Below are 21,405 nucleotides of genomic sequence, written 5' to 3'. Positions count from 1 at the left end.
CGCTTCTCTGCCTTTGACAAGAATAAAGTTGAGTGGGAGACAAGTCCTCACTCCTGCCATCCTGTTACCCTGCATTAGCCTTTAGAATCATACTCTGTTCCTTTAATAAACTGACAGCGAGTGGGGGGGGCGGGCCTCTGCCGCGGCGCAGGCCCTGATTGGTCCCGCCGGCAGGAAGTAGGCAGTGAAAGCGCTGCTTCTGTTACCTTCCGGGCTGCGGTAGGGCCCGCCAGGCGGAGGAGGTTGTCAGGCGGCAGGAGCCGCTCTTGCGTTAAATCGCGAGCGTGGGAACGTGGGGTGCAAAACGGGTCCGTTTCATCCCGGTGGGTCCCGAGCCCTGGCAGCCTTTTCGCGAAGGGGCCTCGCCGGAGCGACTGGGCCACAGTGGGCCCGGGTTCCACTCGGACCGGCTCTCTCGCCCGATTGCGCCGGAGCCGCAGGAAGGGGGCTGCCCAGTGGCTCCCTGCCGCCCGCGCAGCTCGGCCGAGGCCCCCGTCTCATCCTGGGATCTCTTTTTACCCTGTTCTGCAGGCTCGCTTGCGGCGTCATGGCTCAAAGGGCCTTCCCGAATCCTTATGCCGATTATAACAAATCCCTGGCCGAGAGCTACTTTGATTCTGCTGGGAGGGTGAGTTTGGGATAGATCGACTTGCGTCCCTACCTCCCCCGCTTTAGGTTTCGGAAAGGAGCTCGGTTTTGCCTGGAGGAATTCGAATTTCCCTTTTTAATAATAAGATTTAAGAAGAAATACATAAAATAATGCTGGTCTGTGCAGTGCATGTTCAAATGTTCAGTTTCAGCTATAACGTGTTGAATATCTGAATTAAGTTATTGTGAATATCAGCATTTATAGGATAACCTCAGTCACCGGTAAGATAAATTACAAAAATCGGCAGATTTGCCCTTGACCGTGTAATTTGCATATTAAAAAAGTCTATTTTGGTTTGCTTCTTAAAGACAGGGTGAGGAATCTACTGGTATTCCCATGTGCCATGTTATTCCTTTATGACTACACAAGTAAAGGCCTGCTTACGATGAGACCAAACGGGGTGCATGATGAGGACAACGTTAAAAACTGACAGTGCTTAGAGAAATTTAGGAGATAGGCCACTGCTCGGTAAGCTATCCCCACAGTTTTCCTGTGGATGGAGTGGGAGAATCTTAGCACTTTGCAAATCACCTGGAAAAGTGAATCTGGATAGGAGCTAGCAGGGGGCCGTATATTCTCTTGCCTGGTGGCATATAATTAGAGGGAAGAGTGGATTTCGACATTAAAAAAATTTCTTTTTACCAGTTTATGTCTTCAAAACATTAGTCATACAAAAAGCATTTCACATATGACATAATGGCCTCATAGTTTTCATAGCTTTCAAGTTAACTTTCTGTGGTCTGTTGGTTCTTTCCTTAAAATGCTTGGCATTAACATTAACTTAGACTAGGAGTGCAGGTAGAAGGTACGAAAGAGATGGAGAAAAGGCATAGGGTAGAAGGCTACCAAAATGTACCTGGAGGTGTCAATCTAATTATTTTAAGGCCAATAGTAAGCCGCTCAAAGGTAACTTTATATAATTATATTCAGGCCAGATGGCTTCCTTTGACCGTTTTGGGTCTGCGTTCTGCCTGCCCCTGCAGATCCTGAAGCTGAAGATGTGCCTTGTTTTGTTGGAGGAAGACATGCTGCTTCATGCTCACTTGGCAAACAGAACACTTGAGGGTGTGTCCTAATAACACAAGCCTTCAATACAGTGTAGCTCACAAGGCTGCTTGGCAGTTAAATATTCTTTATAAATTTAATTCATTAATTCTAAGGGAGGAAAAAAAGACATTCATGAATTTAAACAAACCCAAAAATAGTAAGGTCATTTATTAACTAACATAGCTGTTAAATAGGTTCTGGAGAGAACCTAGTATACCAGTGCTAAAATTGTCAGTGTTCAACACAAAAGATCAGACCCCTGAGAGCTGTCCTCAATATGTTAACACAAAGATTTCAATAAGGAACTTGTCTGTTTTCTGGCATCTATCAGGGAAAAAAGGGCTTTTAGAGAACCTTCACTTTATTGGTAGAGTTTTAATAATTCAGTGATCTGCCACAAACAATCAATATTCTCAGGCAGGTCACCTTTATTTTTAAACACAGGATGGGCCAAATACAAAGTAACTTCCCTTCCTGAGGCTTTGAGCATTCTCATCCTTGGTCTCTTCAAGTAAGGCCTAGCAAGATGATAAATTATGCATGATCTGTGTACAGAAGATGACATGTTCTCGTGTAGATGCACTCTTCTATTGAGATTTATGTCCTTTTGTATTAATATTGAAGCATATTTTACCTTACTGTATTTTCAGTTCTTGTGGCAGTCTTAAAATTATTAAATTAAACATTGTTAAATTAAAAACCGCTAAATGATATGGGAATGCCCCTGTCAAATCATGTGGTTTCTTCAAAGTGTGAAATAAGGGATTGTAGTGGTGCTTCAGAGTAGATAATACAGATGTGGTAGAATGTCTGATTTGCCTTATAAGGGATGGTCCTCAGAAGTGAATCTTAGCATCTTAAATTATTATTGTGCTGCTACTGTCTTCTCACCTTTTTCGGTGTTAAGATGTTCCTTTTCAGAAGTGAGATTTTGATGCTAACAGGGAGTGATTAGGTATGTTTTTACAACTCTAACATAAAAATGCAGTGCTTGGTCCCTTGTAATGTTACTCAATCTTGTCCTAAAATTTTACTGTTTTGTGAAATCTTAAGTATGGGAGTCACAGCAAGTTCTCAGCATGATTGAGGGATACATTAGAGTGGCCTTAAAGATATTTAAATGATTCCACATATACAGAAGTACAGAAGTTTATAATATTCTTCATTATGTCTTAGGAACATAATGATTCTGTGGGCCTCACCATCTGCCCAACTCTGTGGGCTTTCATACTGGAGGTGTCTAAGCCCAGAGCCCCAGCTGTGGTATACTTTCAGCTCATATTGAACTATTATTTGACATGGACACTTGGGCCTCTACAGTATAATAAAATTGTTAACATTAACATTCCTACATGAGATGGACCTGTTACATACCATCTAATCTAATACTCAAAGCACCTTTTGAAATTGTGGGGCAGGTATTACTATCCCAACTTGATGAAGGTAATTGAAGCATAAAGAAGTGATGCATTGAGCAAGAACACTTAAGCTAGTAACAGGTAAGGATATAGCCAGGCTCATTCATTTTCCAATATGAATCCTGTTACTTTATGCCAGACACTGCTGGAACATGGGTTTCTGATGTTAGATTTGATGTCCTTTCCATTCTGTTTGAGGCTGGTAATACTACATACACATATAATAGATTGTTTGGCTTTTTTATGCCACCTCTAAAATTTTTTTAAAGATAGGCATTAAAAATGCAATTAGAATGTTTCTGTGGAGAATTAACATTGCTGCTCCTTGAATACTAAAAATCCAGTGGCTTGAAAACAGCAAACATCTGGTTTGTGCTTAATAAGAAATACTGGTTTAAATAATAGTTAATCCTTATTAGGTAGAAAATTATCATGATGCAATTTATCATTGTCAGTCTCTTTTAGTATTTAAAATTATACATAAAACATTTAAGTTACAACAGTATTTCTTACCATGAGTAGAAAATGTCGTAGTATGTTTAAGCTTTGTTAATATACTGTTGTTTAAGAATAGATAATAAATTGTCTAATTCAGACAGAAAAACGTGGCCTAACTGGAAATGAAGTACTGTCTTCTTTTTTATATTGTCCAGGAACTTGAGTGGCCTATACTTTTTGATACTTGTTTTCCCTTAATATCTGTAGCTGATGCCCGAGTTCTCACAACGCTTGACCAATAAGATTCGAGAGCTGCTTCAGCAGATGGAGAGAGGCCTAAAGTCAGCAGACCCTCGAGATGGGACTGCTTACACTGGCTGGGCAGGTAGGAGCTGCTGACTGTGAGCTGAAATAAGCGCTGTATATGAGAGCCAAACCTTACCTTTGGAGAGTTGTCTCACTGAATGGTATGCCCTTACATGCTTCCTGCACCTGCATGGGAGTAACTCTTCTAGGAGAGAGTGCTGTGCTGAGAACCCAGGCATGGGACTTCTGGATTATTGACTGAGCCCAGAATTTAGGGCATGGCAAGCATGTTCCAGATGTTCATGCAGGATATTTAGACAGCTTCTGTACTTTGGGGGAGAAAAATTGGTTTTCAACATGGCATAGTTAGTTTGGAAGTGGAATCTCAGTGGGAAGAGTTAGGAAGAGCTCCACAAGACAGTGCCTGAAACAGAAGTAAAAAGGATTTGTCTCAGGAAGCATGCCAGACTGTTTAAAAACATTGATCTGCAACAGGGACCCATACAGGAAAAATGGTTAAATGTTAGTCCGGTGAATGAGTCCTTCCATATGGTCATTGCCGGTTGGTTTGCATTTTATACACTGCCAGTTTCAGTCATTAAGATGTTGGAGAAAATTTGGGCATAAATAGTACATTAGTGTCAAATGAGAGAGAGAAACGAAAGAAGGCAAGTTGAAGAATGGCAGTTAGTTTACTAATGTACAGAGACAAAAAGACAGCTTTGAAATCTTGAAGAAGGTACAGTCTAGAAACTCAGCATTTTCCATTAAATAGTGGACAGAAAGGGGCAAATTTGCCATTTAAGCAATTTGAATTTGATATTAAGGCAGTAATTTTTGTAAAAGAAATGCAGGCCTTACAGCAGAGGTTTTGATTCAGGAGGTCTGGAGCAGGACCCAAGAATCTGCATTTTATTAAGTATCAATGGTCCTGATGTAGGTGGTGATCTGCAGACTGCAGTTGGAGAGCTTTGTTATGAGAGAATTTTACTAACTAATGCAGTCTTCTAGCAAGCCTCGTTAGTGATGATGTGGGATTCTGTTTTGCCTTACAAGGATAGAGAAGGCAAATGATATCAGTAAATATGGACTCAGTACTTTACAAAACAAGAATAGACCAGATAATGTTGAGCTATCCCCGTTACAGTTTACTTTTTTGATTTTTTTAATGGATTTTAGAAGCTTAACACAAAGAGTATTAAGAATATTAAGCACAAGATGAAAGAAGTTTTAACAGCTGTCATTTATTGAGTATCTGTTGTTTTCCAGGTGTGTATAATTGTTACATCAATCTCATTAGTGAATTTGCTACTATTTAAATTTTAAGGACTTGAACAAAAAGGGGCAAGTATAATGCACAGTTGTTTTTAGTTTTCCTCGATTGTCATAAAAAATACATAGGCCCCTACTTACAGATCTTATGCTAATGTATTTAGAGTGTCCATTATTCTATTATTTTGTTAATCCTGACCAGAGGGGGGAAAAAAAAAACAGACTGAAGCAGATGACTTGACTTGATTTGATTTCAGTATTGATTACAAAAGAAACAAATCTTTAAATCACCTGTTCAGATGAATTTATATTATTATAAGAGATCTTATTCTAACGGAGAAAAGTGATAGAGATTGTTTTTAAATTTGACCTAATTATTTTTTTTTTTCAGACTTATTTATTTATTTGAAAGAGTGACTGAGGGAGAGACTGAGTGAAAGATCTTCCATCTGTTGGTTCAGTTCCCCAATGGCTGCAGCAGCTGGGGTTGGGGCTGGGCCAGGCTGAAACCCAAGAGCCAGGAACTGTATCTGGTTCTCCCATGTGGATGACAGGGGCCCAAGTACTTGAACCATCTTCCACTGCCTTCCCAGGCACATTAGTCGGAAGCTAGATCAGAAGCAGAGCAGCTGCAACTTGAACCTGTGCTCTGATAAAGGATGTTTGCATGGCAGGCAGTGGCTTACATGCTGCACCTCAAGGTCAACCCCAAGTTAATAATTTGAGAGTGCTAAGAAAAACCATCAGTCAGACCACCCCCCTCCCATATTACTAGAGCTCATTCAGAAACTAAAAGTTAAGTTTCTTTGGAAATATAAAACAAATTTCACTTCAAAGTAAAATGCCAGTTTGCTGAAGTTTTTTGGCTATATGAGGTTTCTGGCATCATCTCTTTTGCCAATATCCTTCAGTCTTTTATCATTAATTATCTATGATTCTCATTGCTAGTTCCTGAAAGCACCTCATAAGGCCAGTGTCTGAGGCAAATTGGCATGTTAAGCATTTGGGATGTCTTCACTTGCTGATTGTTTCATGATGTATTATAAAACCCTTTAGATAAAATTGCTAATAGCTTCCAAGGCACAGTTCCTAATGTCTCCCAATCGAACACTGTTAAAAAGCCATTATTCTCACACACACACACAAAAAAAAGCCAACAACACTGTGTCCTCTAATGTTTTGATAAGTAAAATGCTGCCCTGTACCAGTGTTTAGCCCCTCTGAATGACATAAAGCTCTGAAAATTAGACATTGCTACAACGAATACTGAAACTAGATTCCTATCCCTGATCATATACAAAATCAACTCACAAGGAATCAAAGACCTAAATCTAAGACCTGAAACTATGAAACTACTAGGAGAAAATATAAGGGAAACACTGCAAAACATCAGTATAGGCAATGACTTTTAAAAATAAAAGCCCAAATGCATACAAAATAAAAGCGAATATAGACAAGCAGGATAATGTCAAACTAAGAAACTTCTACACAGCAAAAGAAAGAGCAGAGTGAAGAGACAACTTTCAGAATAGCAGAAAATATTTGCAAACTATTCATCCAACAAGATACTGACAACTAGAATATGTAAGGAACTAAAGAAACTCAACAATAAAAAAAATCCAGTCAAAAAATGTACAAATGATTTAAGTAAACATTTCTCAAAAGAAGAAACATAAATGACCAAATGCTATATTAAAATATCTCAACACCAGTAACCACAGGGAAATACATGTCAGAACACAATGAGCTACTCACCCCAATTAGAAAAGCTATAATCAAAAAGATGAAAAAAATAGCAAATGTTGGCAAGGGTGCAACAAAAGGGAACTATTAGATACTGGTGGTAAGATTGTAAGTGCAGTAACTATGGAAAACAAACAAGGGTCCTCAAACTAAAATTGAAAATAGAACAACTATATGATCCAGCTATTCTACTAGGGGTTATATATTCAGGGGAAATGAAAGCAGAATATCAAAGAGATACCTGCCTTCCCATGTTTATTATAGTACTACACAATAGCTAAGGTATGGAATCAACTTAGATGTTGATGGATGATCAACTGATGGGTGAATGGATAGAGAAAATGTATTTACACATACTAAAACATCACTCAGACATTTAAAAAACTAAATCCTGTCATTTGCTTAACATGGGTGGAATTCAGAATGTTTTCTTAAGTGAATTAAGCCAGGCACAGAAAAACAAATGCTTCAAATTCTTATATATAGAAGCTAAAGAAGCTGATTTTTTTTTTTTTTTTTACTTTTTGACAGACAGAGTGGTGGACAGTGAGAGAGAGAGACAGAGAGAAAGGTCTTCCTTTGCCATTGCTTCACCCTCCAATGGCCACCGCGGCTGGCGCTGCGGCCGGCGCACTGCGCTGTTCCGAAGGCAGGAGCCAGTTGCTTATCCTGGTCTCCTATGGGGTGCAGGACCCAAGCACTTGGGCCATCCTCCACTGCACTCCCTGGCCACAGCAGAGAACTGGCCTGGAAGAGGGGCAACCGGGACAGAATCCGATGCCCTGACCGGGACTAGAACCCGGTGTGCCGGCGCCGCTAGGCGGAGGATTAGCCTGTTGAGCCATGGCGCCGGCCTAAGAAGCTGATTTTCTTAGAAGTAGAGAGTAAAATAGGGCTTACCAGTGGCTGAGAAGGAGGGGGAGAAATAGAGATTGGTTATCAGGGACAAAAATACAGTTGCTTAAGAGGAATAAGTTCTCGTGTTCTACAGCATAGAAGAGTTACTATAGTGGACAATAAGTTTATTGTCTGTTCCAAATAACTAGAAGAAAGGACTTGAATATTCCTAACACAAATGAAAGGTAAATGTTTGAGGTGACAGATAAGTTAGTTGCCCTGATTTGATCATTATACACTGTATACGTGTACTGAAATATTACATTTTACCCAATAAATATCAAAGTATTATAAATTTAAAATAAATAATGAAATAAAACACATAAAGCTCTTAAGTTTCATAAGAACCTAAGCTGACTCAGCCACAGAAAATAATATTAATCCTTCTCCTCCCATTGTTAGAGCTTACCAAGTATTCTGTCTTCATAGCTGTACTTTCAGTACCAAAAATTTCTTCTCAATACAATAAAAATACATGGTGTTGCAGGTCAAAACAATGCTTATATAATTGAGATTTGCATGTTGCTTTCTGTATGCCTCATATTATCTTTCAAAATTTATACTTTTAAGGAAACAGGGATTATATTGCCTTAACTTTGTTCAGCACCAAATTTAAGACCTTGTTTTTTTAAAATAATGACTTATTGATTGCTCTTGTTACATTAGTCTGGGAAACACTAATTCATTGTGAAAAACCTTTAAAATCTTTTTTCAACATTGATGTTTATTGAGAACTTGTTAGGGTACTATGAAAGCTTTTGCGAAGTTATTAGATGATTCATTGTGTAGTTTGTATGAGAAAACTGCATGATTATTACAATTAGAACCTTACTGTATTTTAAAAACGTCATTCTCTGGTAGAAATATGGTCTAATAGCTATCAGATAGTGTTAGGATTTGAAATAGAATTCGTTTCAGCTGCTTATATCAAAAAAATTAATACCTTATTTTTCTCTTGTGTGATAAAAGGCCAGAGAGTGGTAGTCCAGAGCTGCTTTGGTAGCCTCAGGATATCAATAAGGACAAAACCACCCTTCTTTCTGCTCCATCACTGCTGAGGCAGTAGCTTCTTCCTCTTCATTAAGATGGCTACTGAAGATCCAACCATTACATCAGCTTTTCAGGCTTCTGGAAGGCAGAAAAGGACAAGAATGCATTCCTTATTTTTAGAAAGATTTCCCAGAACTCCCTACAATTTCAATTCAGCTTGCTTTACATTGGAAGGAACTTGGTCACAAGAAAGGATTATAAATAGTCTATTAGCTGAGGTTTTGTTACTAAAGGTAATAAGAGAGTTGATATGGGCATAAGATCTAATCTCTGCCATAACGCCTGTATAATAAGCAAAGTGCTTCTCTTCTTTATTCTTATGTTTTGAGCAAGCCATTTATACAATAAGCCTCAATTTTTTCATCTGCAAAAAGGATCTCTTAACTTTTGCCCACTTTTGGGGGGATTTTTGTAACATTGTGAAACTAGGTAAGTAAGCAAATATTTTGCCTGGTGTTTGTTTCCAGGGAGACTCATTTTGATTCAAAACATCTTTATTCTTTTAAATTTTTTTCTTAATTTCAATGAGTAATGGACTTTTCATAAAGCTTGCCATAGAAAGGACTATTATAGAAATGCCAAATCAAGGATGATTTTTCTAGAGAGAAGCTTCTAAAAAAGGCTGCAATTAATTCTAGACTTAATATTGTGAAACTCTGCTGTTTTCTCTGCTTGCTTAAGTTGTTCTCTGCCTCCTCTTTCTGCTGGCTCTTGTTTTCTGCTGCAGGGTTATAAAGTTCTCAATTTCCTTGTACTATGCATCAATCCATATTAAACCCCATAATCATATGATAAATAAAATAAATCTTTAAGAAAACTACAAAGCTCTGCTTCCTAACTTCATAATGCCTCATTCCCTACTGTGTAGACTTGCTTCAGTTGCTCAGTTAATCTTGGAAAGGAAAGGGTTCTCGTGAAGAGATGAAGCACCTGTGTGTTTAATGTGGCGTATGTATTTACAGCTGACAACTGGACTAATGGAAAAATTGAGACCAGTGGGGACAGGGTACTTATTAAAATTTCTGCCAGAGCATCTCTGTGTGTTAAATATGTTTTTGAAAATAATAATTACAATTAGTTAGGCCTTCACCATTTTCATTTGTTATATGTCATTCCTCAGTAGTAATATGATCTGATAGTTCATGCTGGTATAACTAAGAGTAGAATCTGGAATTGGATTATTACACATAATCCATCTGTACAGAATGCTTCATTGACAGGGTGATATGTATAAGTTTAAACAGAAATTTAAAAGAAGCAAATAATTGCTTTGGAGTATGTTCACTTTACAAACTACAATGGAAATCATCTTGGCTTTTAATATGAGGATATGATGCAGTAATGAGAGTGATTAATAGGGACTTTTAGTAGAATAAAGCATCATTCTTCTGAAGCTTCTGCAGTTACACTTGGGGGTTGTCAGAGTTCAGTTTTACAAGATGTGTCCCTAACTTTTATCTTTTTTCATTCACAACAGAGAAATAAAATGCCTTCACCCTAGAAAAGAGGAATGTCTTAAAACCTTTCAGCTGTTTCTTATTTTCACATGAGGCAATCATTACCATAACGCCTTTACCATAACTTCCTCTGCTCTCTCTCATACCCATCCAGGAATGGGATGTTGCAGTAATCAGATTTCCAGGCAGTAATTCAAGGTAAACAGTTAATACTGTACGTTAACATTCAAAAAAGAATTCAGACATTTGGCACAGCCCACATTCCAAATCACAGTGCTTGGGTTGGGGTCCTCATACCACTTCTGAATTCTTGCTTCCTGCGAATGCACACCTTGGGAGGCAGCAGGTTTTGCTCAAGTACTTGGGTGCCTGCTGCTCACATGGGAGACCCAGATTATGACCCAGACTCCTGGCTTCAGTCTGACTCAGCCCCAGATATGGGCATTTGGGGTATGAACCAGCAGATGAAAGATTCTTTCTCTCTCCTCCTGTGCTTTTCAAATAAAAATTAATTGCAAAAGAGTTTTTAAAACAAGTCAGTAATTAAGCTGGCACCGTGGCTCACTAGGCTAATCCTCCGCCTGCAGCGCCGGCACACCAGGTTCTAGTCCCGGTCGGGGCACCAGATTCTGTCCCGGTTGCTCCTCTTCCAGTCCAGCTCTCTTCTGTGGCCTGGGAGTGCAGTGGAGGATGGCCCAGGTGCTTGGGCGCTGCACCCACATGGGAGACCAGGAGGAAGCACCTGGCTCCTGGCTTCGGATTGGTGCAGCGAGCCGGCCGCAACACGCTGGCCGGCCGTAGCAGCCACTTGGGGGGGGGGGTGAACCAACGGAAAAAGGAAGACCTTTCTCTCTGTCTCTCTCTCACTGTCTAACTCTGTCCAAAAAAAAAAAAAGTCAGTAATTTAATAATAAAATACTCATCTAATGAATATGCGTTTTGGTTCCTAAGGGAATAAGGATGATCAGTATGTAGTGTCATGATTATTTGACTGTCGGAAAGCAGGGCAAATGTTAAAACATGATTCCTGTTAATAAAAATGTTACTATGGTTGAAATTTAAATTACAGGTGCAAGAATTTGTGTTCATGTACATCAAGAAGTAATTTTATGTGGCTGGCATTATTCTCAGTATTTTGCATTAATTCACTAATATAAATCTCAAAACACTCCATGGCACGGATACTGTTCATAACCCCACTTCACAAATGAGAAGAATAAAGCACAGCAATGCTGACTATCTCCTCTGAGGTTGTGAATCTAGTAAATAATGAAATGAGGATTCAATCTCAATAAACCTGGCTCTTGCCTGCTATGTAAATTGAGTATGTGTGTGTGTGTGTGTATATGTGTTCTCAACTTATACATTTAAGTTTATTGTGTACATTTGATAAGTAAAAGTCTACTCATTAGCTATAAAATGGTCTAGTTTGAGCGATGAAAACATGATACTCATGTTTTATAAACTTTAGAAATGGCTAGTGACTAGTAAGATTTGAGCATTTTATTTATTTATTTATTTTTTAATTTTTGACAGGCAGAGTGGACAGAGAGAGAGAGAGACAGAGAGAAAGGTCTTCCTTTGCCGTTGGTTCACCCTCTAATGGCCACCGCGGCTGGTGCTGCGGCCGGCGCACCGCGCTGTTCCGAAGGCAGGAGCCAGGTGCTTATCCTGGTCTCCCATGGGGTGCAGAGCCCAAACACTTGGGCCATCCTCCACTGCACTCCCTGGCCACAGCAGAGAGCTGGCCTGGAAGAGGGGCAACCAGGACAGGATCGGTGCCCCGACCGGGACTAGAACCCGGTGTGCCGGCGCCGCAAGGCGGAGGATTAGCCTGTTGAGCCACGGCGCCGGCCTTGAGCATTTTATTTTTAAAAATTAGAATAATCCCTGATGAAGTATGAAAATAATTGAGAAAGAGGGAAGAAGAGTTTATTGGATAGGCAAGAATAATTACTATTTAAAGGTCTATGAGGAAAAGTTACTTAGGCTTGCATATAAAGTAAACCCTAGGAAGATGTATGGTCATAAGCAACTAGAAAAATGAATTCTGCAGGGTGTTTTTCCTCTTCCTGACCCTATATTAATATATTCAGCATGATTTCAGGATAGAAAATTAATTGGCCCGGGACAGAACCCTTTTCTCATAATTGCTTGCATTTGAAAAGGCTTGTTGAGGATCTTCTCAAATGAATCATGATCCATAGTCTGAAATCAGTAGCTCTTGCAGTTGTTAATAAGCAATATTTTAAATGAACAGCCTCAGTTCTTTTCAACAAAATCTTCCTTTATAAAATTTACAACCTTGAAGCATAATGCATTATGATAGTGATGTATGACATATGCCAGCAATAAGCACCGAGTTGTTCATTTTAGCCTTAATCTCTTCCCAGTAGATTTACAGGAGTTCTTAACAGTTTGTGCTTGCAGTTTAGATGGCAGGTGAAACATTTTGGTTATTTAGATGCCCCATCAGGGACTGTTACTTATGACTGTACACAGTAGCAACAGGCAGTGCAGGAACATAGCAAGCATGCAGCCACTTAAGACCAAATCCAAAAGTGACCTACAGAGTGATTTCAGTGGGTCCCAAGATGTGTGGGTATTCATCAGAGAACAAAATGCTGCCTGCCATTGGGCTGCTCTGGATTTTGTTCCACGGGAAGACTGCAGGCTGCAGGGGGCAGAAGATTTTAAAGTGCTTTGTACAACCGAAAGCACAAAACACTTTTGAGAAACTGTTATTATAAAGGATTAAATGAGCAGATGAACTGTTCTTGTGTTGGAAATAAGCATTTACTAGAAAAGATTGCTTCCCTTCGCAGATAACATAGCAGAAAAGTTAAGTAAACCCAAGGGACAGCTGATCTCACTAGTGTCTTAAGAGAAAATGAGGGAATGTGCTAGCCTCATTTAATTTCAGTTTTTTCCCCACTCTTAACTGTGATGATTCCTAGGAGAAATGATGATCAGCTCATACTTAAAAAAAAAAAAATCAGGACTCTGTGAGCTTTAATTCTGAAAGACATGACCCAATCTTCTGTAACCAACTCACAAAGTTAATGAGGCTAAGATTGGCATATATTCCCTCTTTTCAAGTATTAGATAACATTTTAAATAAGAGGATATGCAGCCTAATCTCTGGAGTAATATTAACTTGCACTCTAAGTACAAGTCATTATGGTGTTTCAAGATGCTGTTCCTCTGATCTGCAGCCTTTGAGCTGCAGCTTTAGCATGTGAGTCTTAGTTACTGCTGGCATCAGGCTTATTTGAAAGGAATCAATCTGGCCAAATATCTTCTCTTAGCAATTTGATCCTCCTTATAAGTAGCTCTCCATCAGAGCCAGCATTTTATTGTCTAATTTGAGCCCAGACCAAATGTCCTTCACCTTCGTGAGAAGCCAGCCAGAGCTATGAGGACAAATGGAAGGGATCGAGGGCATGGATCTAGTTGAGGTTTATTAGTGCCCTTTACAGTGACCACTGGATAGATGAATTTGCCAAGAGTGTTGGCTAATTTCTTTCTGACTGCATGTTCTATGGTATTAATGTCATTGTACTGTAGTTGTCTTTAATTACTAAAACACAGGCTTATAGAAAATACAGGATGGCGATGCCTCCAGGGTCCTTGGCTGAAGCACTGAGAGCAGGATGAGAGTGTTTACAGACACGTTTCAGAAGAAACGAGAGGAGGGAAAGAAGACACACCTAAGTAATTTGACTTTTGTAGGCAACACCAAGAAGCTAGGTCTGTGTGTGTTCATTTACTCCAGTAACTTTAGCACCTAGCATAACACCAGGTTCATTTGGTGCTCACTGAATTTTGCTGAATGAATGAATGAGTGAGTGAATGAATGCAAATCACCTGCCATTACTATTCTACAGACCACCTCTAGAAACCGAAAACAGTAACTTAAACAAAAGTAGATGTGTTGGGGAAGGGTAGGAATTCAACTTATTTCAGAATTGTTAGAATATGAGTTAGAAAATAAAACTTCTCCAAACTCTGATTCAGTTAAAAATGAACTCAGAAATTAGATAGGGTTCGTAATATCTGCTTTAGGCTTGGCAAAACTGGATAAACAGCATATTGTTTAGACCTGGGTATGAAGTAGGCTTCCTCCTGCTTGCCCCCTGATTTGAACTTGCTTCCCCAAAGTCAAGCATCTGGGCAACATTGGGTGTGCATCACAAGATGGGAAACAGGAAGGAAGTGGAACACTAGAAAGCTAACAAGAGGCAGAATGGCACATATGAAAGAGACACTTACCCAACCACAGAGGAGTCAGGGAGGCAGTAGAGAGACATGGACATGGGAAGAGGAAGAGTGTGGTTTTCTCTGTACAATGTCCCTTCCAAACAGGGGTTGGAGATGGGATAGAAACGTTAATACTCATTGAGATTTGCAGTCTAGTGGAGTTGGGCATTTATTGAGTTGTTACTATGTACCAGGGACTGTTCTAAGTGATTTTAAATGACTCACAATCATTTATTTATTTATTTATTTATTTATTTGGACAGGCAGAGTGGACAGTGAGAGAGAGACAGAGAGAAAAGTCTTCCTTTACCGTTGGTTCACACTCCAATGGATGCTGCGGCTGGCACACCGCACTGATCTGAAGCCAGGAGCCAGGTGCTTCTGGTCTCCCATGCGAGTGTAGGGCCCAAGGACTTAGGCCATCTTCCTCTGCACTCCCTGGCCACAGCAGAGAGCTGGACTGGAAGAGGGGCAACTGGGACAGAATCCGGTGCTCTGACCGGGACTAGAACCTGGGGTGCTGGCACCACAGGCAGAGGATTAGCCTATTGAGCCACAGTGCCAGCCGACTCACAATAATTTTAGCATAGCTACCTTTTTTCATTTTATAGATAAAGATGCTCAGGCACAGAGAGGTTAGTACATAGGTTAACATCACACAGCTAATAAGTGGCAAATCCAGGCTTAAATCCCAGACAGCGATTCCTGAGCTTTTAACAATTACAGTATTGGAAAATTCATCACCTGTTATAGCAATCTGAATAAAAAACCAGAGAGCTTCCTATTCTGACGATTATGAAGCAGAAGACTGCAGGGCCCTGAGAGGAGGTAGAGGAAAGGACATTTCATTTTTATTTCATTTTCTTAAATCTTTTTTTTTCTAAAGGACAGTCAGCTCTGGAAATAGAGGAGGAAAAGACATATCACCGTGCTTGTTTGCCCTCTTTATTTTCTTTTCCACTCCTTTGTGTCAGTGTTACTCAGCTAAAGCTCCAGAGTCATGACTAGTTTCCTTCCCCAGAAGACCTGTATTAAAATCACTGAAGTATTTGAAAAGCCAGCAGCTCACAATGCCCAGCTTTAAGCTGACGACTGAGCAGATGTTCTAGTCAGTGCGTGGTGTTTACAAGCAGGCTTTGTGCAGTGGGCTTTGCACAGTAATGACAGTGTCTGGGAATGGGAGTTCTGCCCTAAAGACAGCTGTAGTTGTGTTCAAGAAATGGAAATGCACATGCTTGAGTATTCACACACAAAATTGAGAAACATTTACAAAGCAGAAATGTAGAAAGTACAAACCTGATACTGAAAAGCAGGTGATCAGGCTGGCATTGTCGCATAGCAGGAAAAGCTGCTGTCTGTGATACCAGCATCCCATATGGGTGCTGGTTGATGTCCTAGCTGTTCCACTTCTCATCCAGCTCCCTGCTTGGGCCCCTGCCACCTACATAGGAGACCTGGATGAAGCTCCTGGCTGGCTTCAGTCTGGAAGACAGAAGATCGGGATTGGTGTCTCTCCCTCTCTCTCCAAATAATAAATAAATGCATCTTTTTCTTTTAAAGCAGGTGATCATATTTTGTGAGGCTAACCAGAGAAAATGTTCACTTCATATACTTTATAAATCTGAAAGGAAGAAAAGTTAATAATTGATGGTGAGCTTTTAAAGTTTCAACTAGGGTACAATTTACTTGAACTTAGATTGAAATACTGCCTTTAGGAAGTTCATATCCTTCAAAACTATTAGGTATTAGCTGAGCTCCTCTGGTGATTCCAGAAGATGTTAAAATCTGACATGATTTTGTTTCTAGTATAGTACATGAAGGGAATACTTTGCAGAGCAGAAGTACCATGGCAAGTATCGGAGACTTCATATCACTGTATTCTAGTTGTAGAATAGATGAAATTAAATTACAGAATTACAGGAAAGTGTTTTGAGGGGTTCATATGTCTATGAAGTTTTTTTTAATCATCCCCATATATATGAGGCACAGCAGGGTCTTGATTGGTCGAGATGAATAGGACTAATGATCCCTCAGAAATTCAAAGGGTTAGTATTAATTACTTCTCAAACAGCTGGCTGTATTTATAGTACTACTGGAGATAAAGCTGAGTAAGGAAATTGCATATATAGAGAGCTACAGAAGGAAACAGAATAGAATGATCTGGCTCAGAGCTTCCACACTGAAAGCCAAGATTGGTTCCTCTTCCCTCAATTTTATTTGGTTCTCATGTATTTCTTTCAAGAAAATCATAATTCATTCAAGCAAATTACTTATCAACATTTTAAAACCACAAAATTCCTAGGATGAACTGCAAGGCAGTATTAAATATCTTGAACTTATTATACAGAATGACGTCTAGCCTATTCTTCAGAGCAGTACTATCCCTAGAATATTCAGGGGCCAGTGCTGTGACTCACTTGGTTAATCTGCCTGTGGCACCAGCATCCCATATGGGTGCCGGGTTCTAGTCCCGGTTGCTCCTCTTCCAGTCCAGCTCTCTGCTGTGGCCCGGGAGGGCAGTGGAGGATGGCTCAAGTGCTTGGGCCCCTGCACCCGCATGGGAGATCAGGAGGAAGCACCTGGCTTCTGGTTTCTGATTGGTGTAGCTCGGACCGTAGCGGCCATTTAGGGGGTGAGCCAACAGGAAGGAAGACCTAAAAAAAAAAAAGGAATATTCTGCAGTGTTGGAAATGTTACTTTGCTGTCCACTGAGGTAACTACATGTGGCTAGTAGATATTTGAAATATGGTTGGTGTGACTTAGAAATTGAATTTTGAATTGTATTTACTTTTAATTAACTGAAAGTTTCTATGGACACTCATGGTTAGAGGCTTCTGTATTAATGACACTACAGCTCTAGAGAAATCAAACAGGCACCAAGAGTTGTAAGAGCAAAGTAATATATGTCTGTATTTCTCTGGTCTCTCAACACAAAAGAAGTGATAAATAGTTTATTTCTGGTGTGTGTGTGTGTGTGTGTGTTTAATGAAAGCAACTCCCACTTACAGAATCTTCTGATCCAACTACTTCCGAAATACCTAGGGGGTCACTGACTATTCAGTTGATGCAGAATTGAGATAGTATCTCAGATACCTTATTATTTTATTTTATTTGAAAGGCAAAGATACACAGAAGCAGAGAAAGGGTGGGGAGGGAGAGAGAGAGAGAGAGAGAAAGAGAAAGAGATCATTCATTCACTGGTTCACTCCCCAAATGTCTGTTACACGCTGGGGCTGGACCAGGCCAAAACCAGAAACCAGGAGCTTCTCCCAGGTCTCCCAAGGGCCCAAGGACTTGGGCCATCCTCTGCTGCTTTCCCAGGTGCATTAGCAGGGAGCTGGATTGGAAGTGAAGCAGCAGAAACTCTAAATGGCAGCCATATGGGATACTGGCATTGCAGACATTGGCTTAACCTGTTGTTCCACAGTGCCAGCCCATGTTGTGGGCATTTGAGAGGTAAACTAGCCCAAGGGAGCACTGTTTCTCTCCCACTCTTACTTTTACTCTCTGTCTCTGAAATAAATTTAACAACAAAAAAAATTTTTAAGAATAAAAATACACGTAATGCCATTACTTTGCTTTTTGCTTCACAAATAGACAAGAAATTTATCTGATATTCAGATTTAAACATAAGAATACTGTTGACTAAAAGTGATTTCTGTAATATTTGAAAGTAGCATGTTCTGTGATAAAAAGGAAGAAGAAAATGTTTAAATAATGAAATATTCTATGTCAAATTGCATGAGCATTTTAGTGGTTGCTATCCTAGAAGCCAGTAGAAGTGTTTGTGTTTTTTCTTTCCCTACTCTAGTAAGTATGCTTTAGATAATAGAATGACACTTGGAGATGAGTTTATGAAAGGATACAATCATAATCTTCCCTCTCAACCCTGGCCTCTGACAGAGGTGTTTGCCACCTCACTGCTGGAGTTCGACATTGACATTGAAAGCCATCTTGACACCTTTCAGTCGTTCCCTACCAGATTCTGTTGACTTTTCTTTCCAGATAGATAACCTTCCAGTTTATTCTTCCTATATGTCTACTGTAACCACCTATCCTGTGTCCCACTCCCACCCCTGCAGCATCCTCCTAAACACTCCTATACTCACTCACTGCTGCACATTCTGCCTTCCGAACCTTACTGTGAAGTAAGTAAAAAACGCATCTAATTATGCTATTCCTATGCTTAAAATGGCATGTTTCAAAACTCAGAATCTTTTTACTGGCTTAAAGAGAAAGAGAGAGAGAGAGAAAGAAAGAGACAGGAAGAGAGAGAAAGAGAGAGAGAGAGAGAGAAGGAAGGAAGGAAGGAAGGAAGGCAGGGAGGGAGCAGCCAGTAAACGGAGCAGCACCCATATGGGATGCTGGCACTGCAGGTGGTGGCTTTATCCATTATGCCACAGGGCCGGCTCTCTGCTTGTGTCTTCATTTCCCACCTTACCAGATGTCTTTGAGTCTTTAGTGTTTATGCAAAGGTGATGCCATAAGTGTGAACAGTGTTGAAGGATTTTAAGGATCAAGTTCAAGACGTTTGGCCATAGTCAGTTTTCCCATTTTTTTCTATTATATTAGGACAAATGTATAAAACATTGATGATGCTTGATGTGTCTTTAAGCTACACATTTTGTCTTTGGCATGTTTTCTTGACCTGTTCTGATTTATAATTAGCATGCCTAGGAAATTTGTTCTTATTGGCAGAAGCACTTATCGCTTAAAGTTGTTTTCATCCATGTGACAGGGAAGGTAGCCACTAAATTGACCAGCAGAAGTTGCTTTATCTGATTGTGTACTCACTGAGTCCCAGAATGAGAGGGAGGAGAGAAATGGAACCTGAGGTCCAGAAGTCCCAGAGGCTAGAAAGATAATTCTTAACTGATAAAACAAATTTTTTCATCTAAATGAAACATTATATGAGACTTGAGAAATTATTACCTCTTTTTCATAAGAAATGCATCAACCCTTACAATTGCAAACCTTAATAGGGTTTGTTTGTTAAATGTTTAGGCCAGGAGGAATTGTTGATAATGAGAGACAAAGGTCTGAAAAGGAAAACAATCATTGGGCTTGTATTTAATCACTTTTTATTTTCTCAGATCTCAGTCATGTCATTATCTGGCTTTGGTGCTTACATAACTTAATTACGGGAGTTCAGGCAGCAATGGGAATAGGAGGGCAAAATGAAAGGGTAACAGCTTAAACAGATTGCCAGCAAATGCGTGATGTGGATGGAGATGAAGCTTATTAAGTACCTAATGCTAGAAGAAGCTCTTGACATTGATCATTTGTGAAAGGAGATTTTTTTTTTCTTATACACATACATGATTTTGTATACTTGTCTACAAACCTTAAGCATTGATACATCTGATCGTGAACTGGTGGAATTACTAACACTGAGCCACTTTGAAAAGCAGACAAGGTTATTAACTTTGGCAGGAAATGAAAATTTGGCCTTAATATACATGTGAAATTGAATTGTCTGTATCACAAAGCTTTGGAGATTACCCATGCAAAATGAGAAAACTATCTAAATTTAAAATTGTCCTCAGTACAGTGAAAAGTAATTTTGCAGACTGCCTTTTTACTGCATTGAAATCCGTGAAGAGATTGGCTCTATTAATTTAGATTTAAACAGAGGCTGTGTGTCTTCTAAAAATGGTAAATGAGATGGAAAATGTACTTTGAGGGGGAAAAGGCGTTTCTGGAAATGCTGCAGGCAGGCAGACTCCCTACTCCGCATCTTTGAATGTGCTGCGAGACCAGCTGGCTTCAGAGGAAAGGCTCTATCTACTGTGACAGGCATTTGGAATAAGCATACATAGACAATGCCTCAGTTACACCCAGCAGATTTAAGAGTAGGATAAGAAGCAAATAGAGTAAGGTCCAAAGCAAAAGTCATTGCCAGCTTTTACATTATAGTTAACAAAGTCGCTGCATTCTTGACAGAGAAAAAAAAATTAAGGAGGACTTGAATGTATTTTCTCAGATGTTCAGTACCATTCTTACAATCCTTGCCTGGAAAGATACTAGATTAGGGGATTAGGTTACACTAACTATGTTTCTATGCAAAAAAATTGTCTCTGTATAAAGAGTTGCATTTTTCATTGTGTAGTCTGAATTTCTATAGCTCACAAGAACAAAGCATTTCTAGTTAGTTTATTAATTAAATTCTTTTTTGTTAAATGATAGGTGACTATATATTTAAAATCTTGGTTTGAGGCCGGCGCCGCGGCTCAATAGGCTAATCCTCCGCCTTGCGGTGCCAGCACACCGGGTTCTAGTCCCGGTTGGGACACCGGATTCTGTCCCGGTTACCCCTCTTCCAGGCCAGCTCTCTGCTGTGGCCCAGGAAGGCAGTGGAGGATGGCCCAAGTACTTGGGCCCTGCATCCCATGGGAGACCAGGAGAAGCACCTGGCTCCTGGCTTCGGATCAGCGCGATGTGCCAGCCGCAGCACACCAGCTACGGCGGCCATTGGAGGGTGAACCAACGGCAAAAAGGAAGACCTTTGCCTCTCTCTCTCTCTCTCTCTCTCTCTCACTCTCCGCTCTATCAAAAATAATAATAATAATAATAATCTTGGTTTGATTTAACTACCCATCAAGAATACAGTAACATGGGCTGGCACTGTGGCATAGTGCACAAAGCCACCTCCTGCAGTGTCGGCATCTCATATGGGCACTGGTTCCAGTCCTGGCTGTTTCATTTCTGATCCAGCTCTCTGTTATGACCTGGGAAAACAGAAGATGGCTCAAGTCTTTGGGCCCCTGCAACCACGCTGTTAGCTTCTAAAGAAGCTCCTGGCTCCTAGCTTTGGATAGGCACAGCTCCAGCCATTGTGGCCATCTGGGCAGTGAACCAGCTGATGGAA

The 21,405-nt window shown here is 40.1% G+C and overlaps 1 protein-coding gene across 2 annotated transcripts in view; it reads left to right on the top strand.

Annotated features, from left to right (window-relative positions):
* The first annotated feature begins 207 nt into the window (after positions 1-207).
* LANCL1 (LanC like glutathione S-transferase 1) overlaps positions 208-21,405 on the top strand; it is a 40,988-nt gene continuing 19,790 nt past the window's right edge. The window contains exons 1-3 of one of the 2 annotated variants that reach the window (XM_062191010.1): positions 208-308; positions 532-628; positions 3,820-3,937. In XM_062191010.1, the coding sequence (XP_062046994.1) occupies positions 548-628; positions 3,820-3,937 (199 nt within the window). In that variant the 5' untranslated portion in view covers positions 208-308; positions 532-547. Of the gene's footprint in view, positions 324-531; positions 629-3,819; positions 3,938-21,405 lie in introns of both variants that reach the window. The other variant, XM_062191001.1, reaches the window with a different exon arrangement.

This window comes from Lepus europaeus, chromosome 1 (assembly GCF_033115175.1).
Source record: "Lepus europaeus isolate LE1 chromosome 1, mLepTim1.pri, whole genome shotgun sequence".
In the NCBI taxonomy this organism is placed as follows: Eukaryota; Metazoa; Chordata; class Mammalia; order Lagomorpha; family Leporidae; genus Lepus; species Lepus europaeus.
The sequence above is the reverse complement of the archived record's forward strand: the minus strand, read 5'-3'. Positions and strand labels throughout refer to the sequence as shown.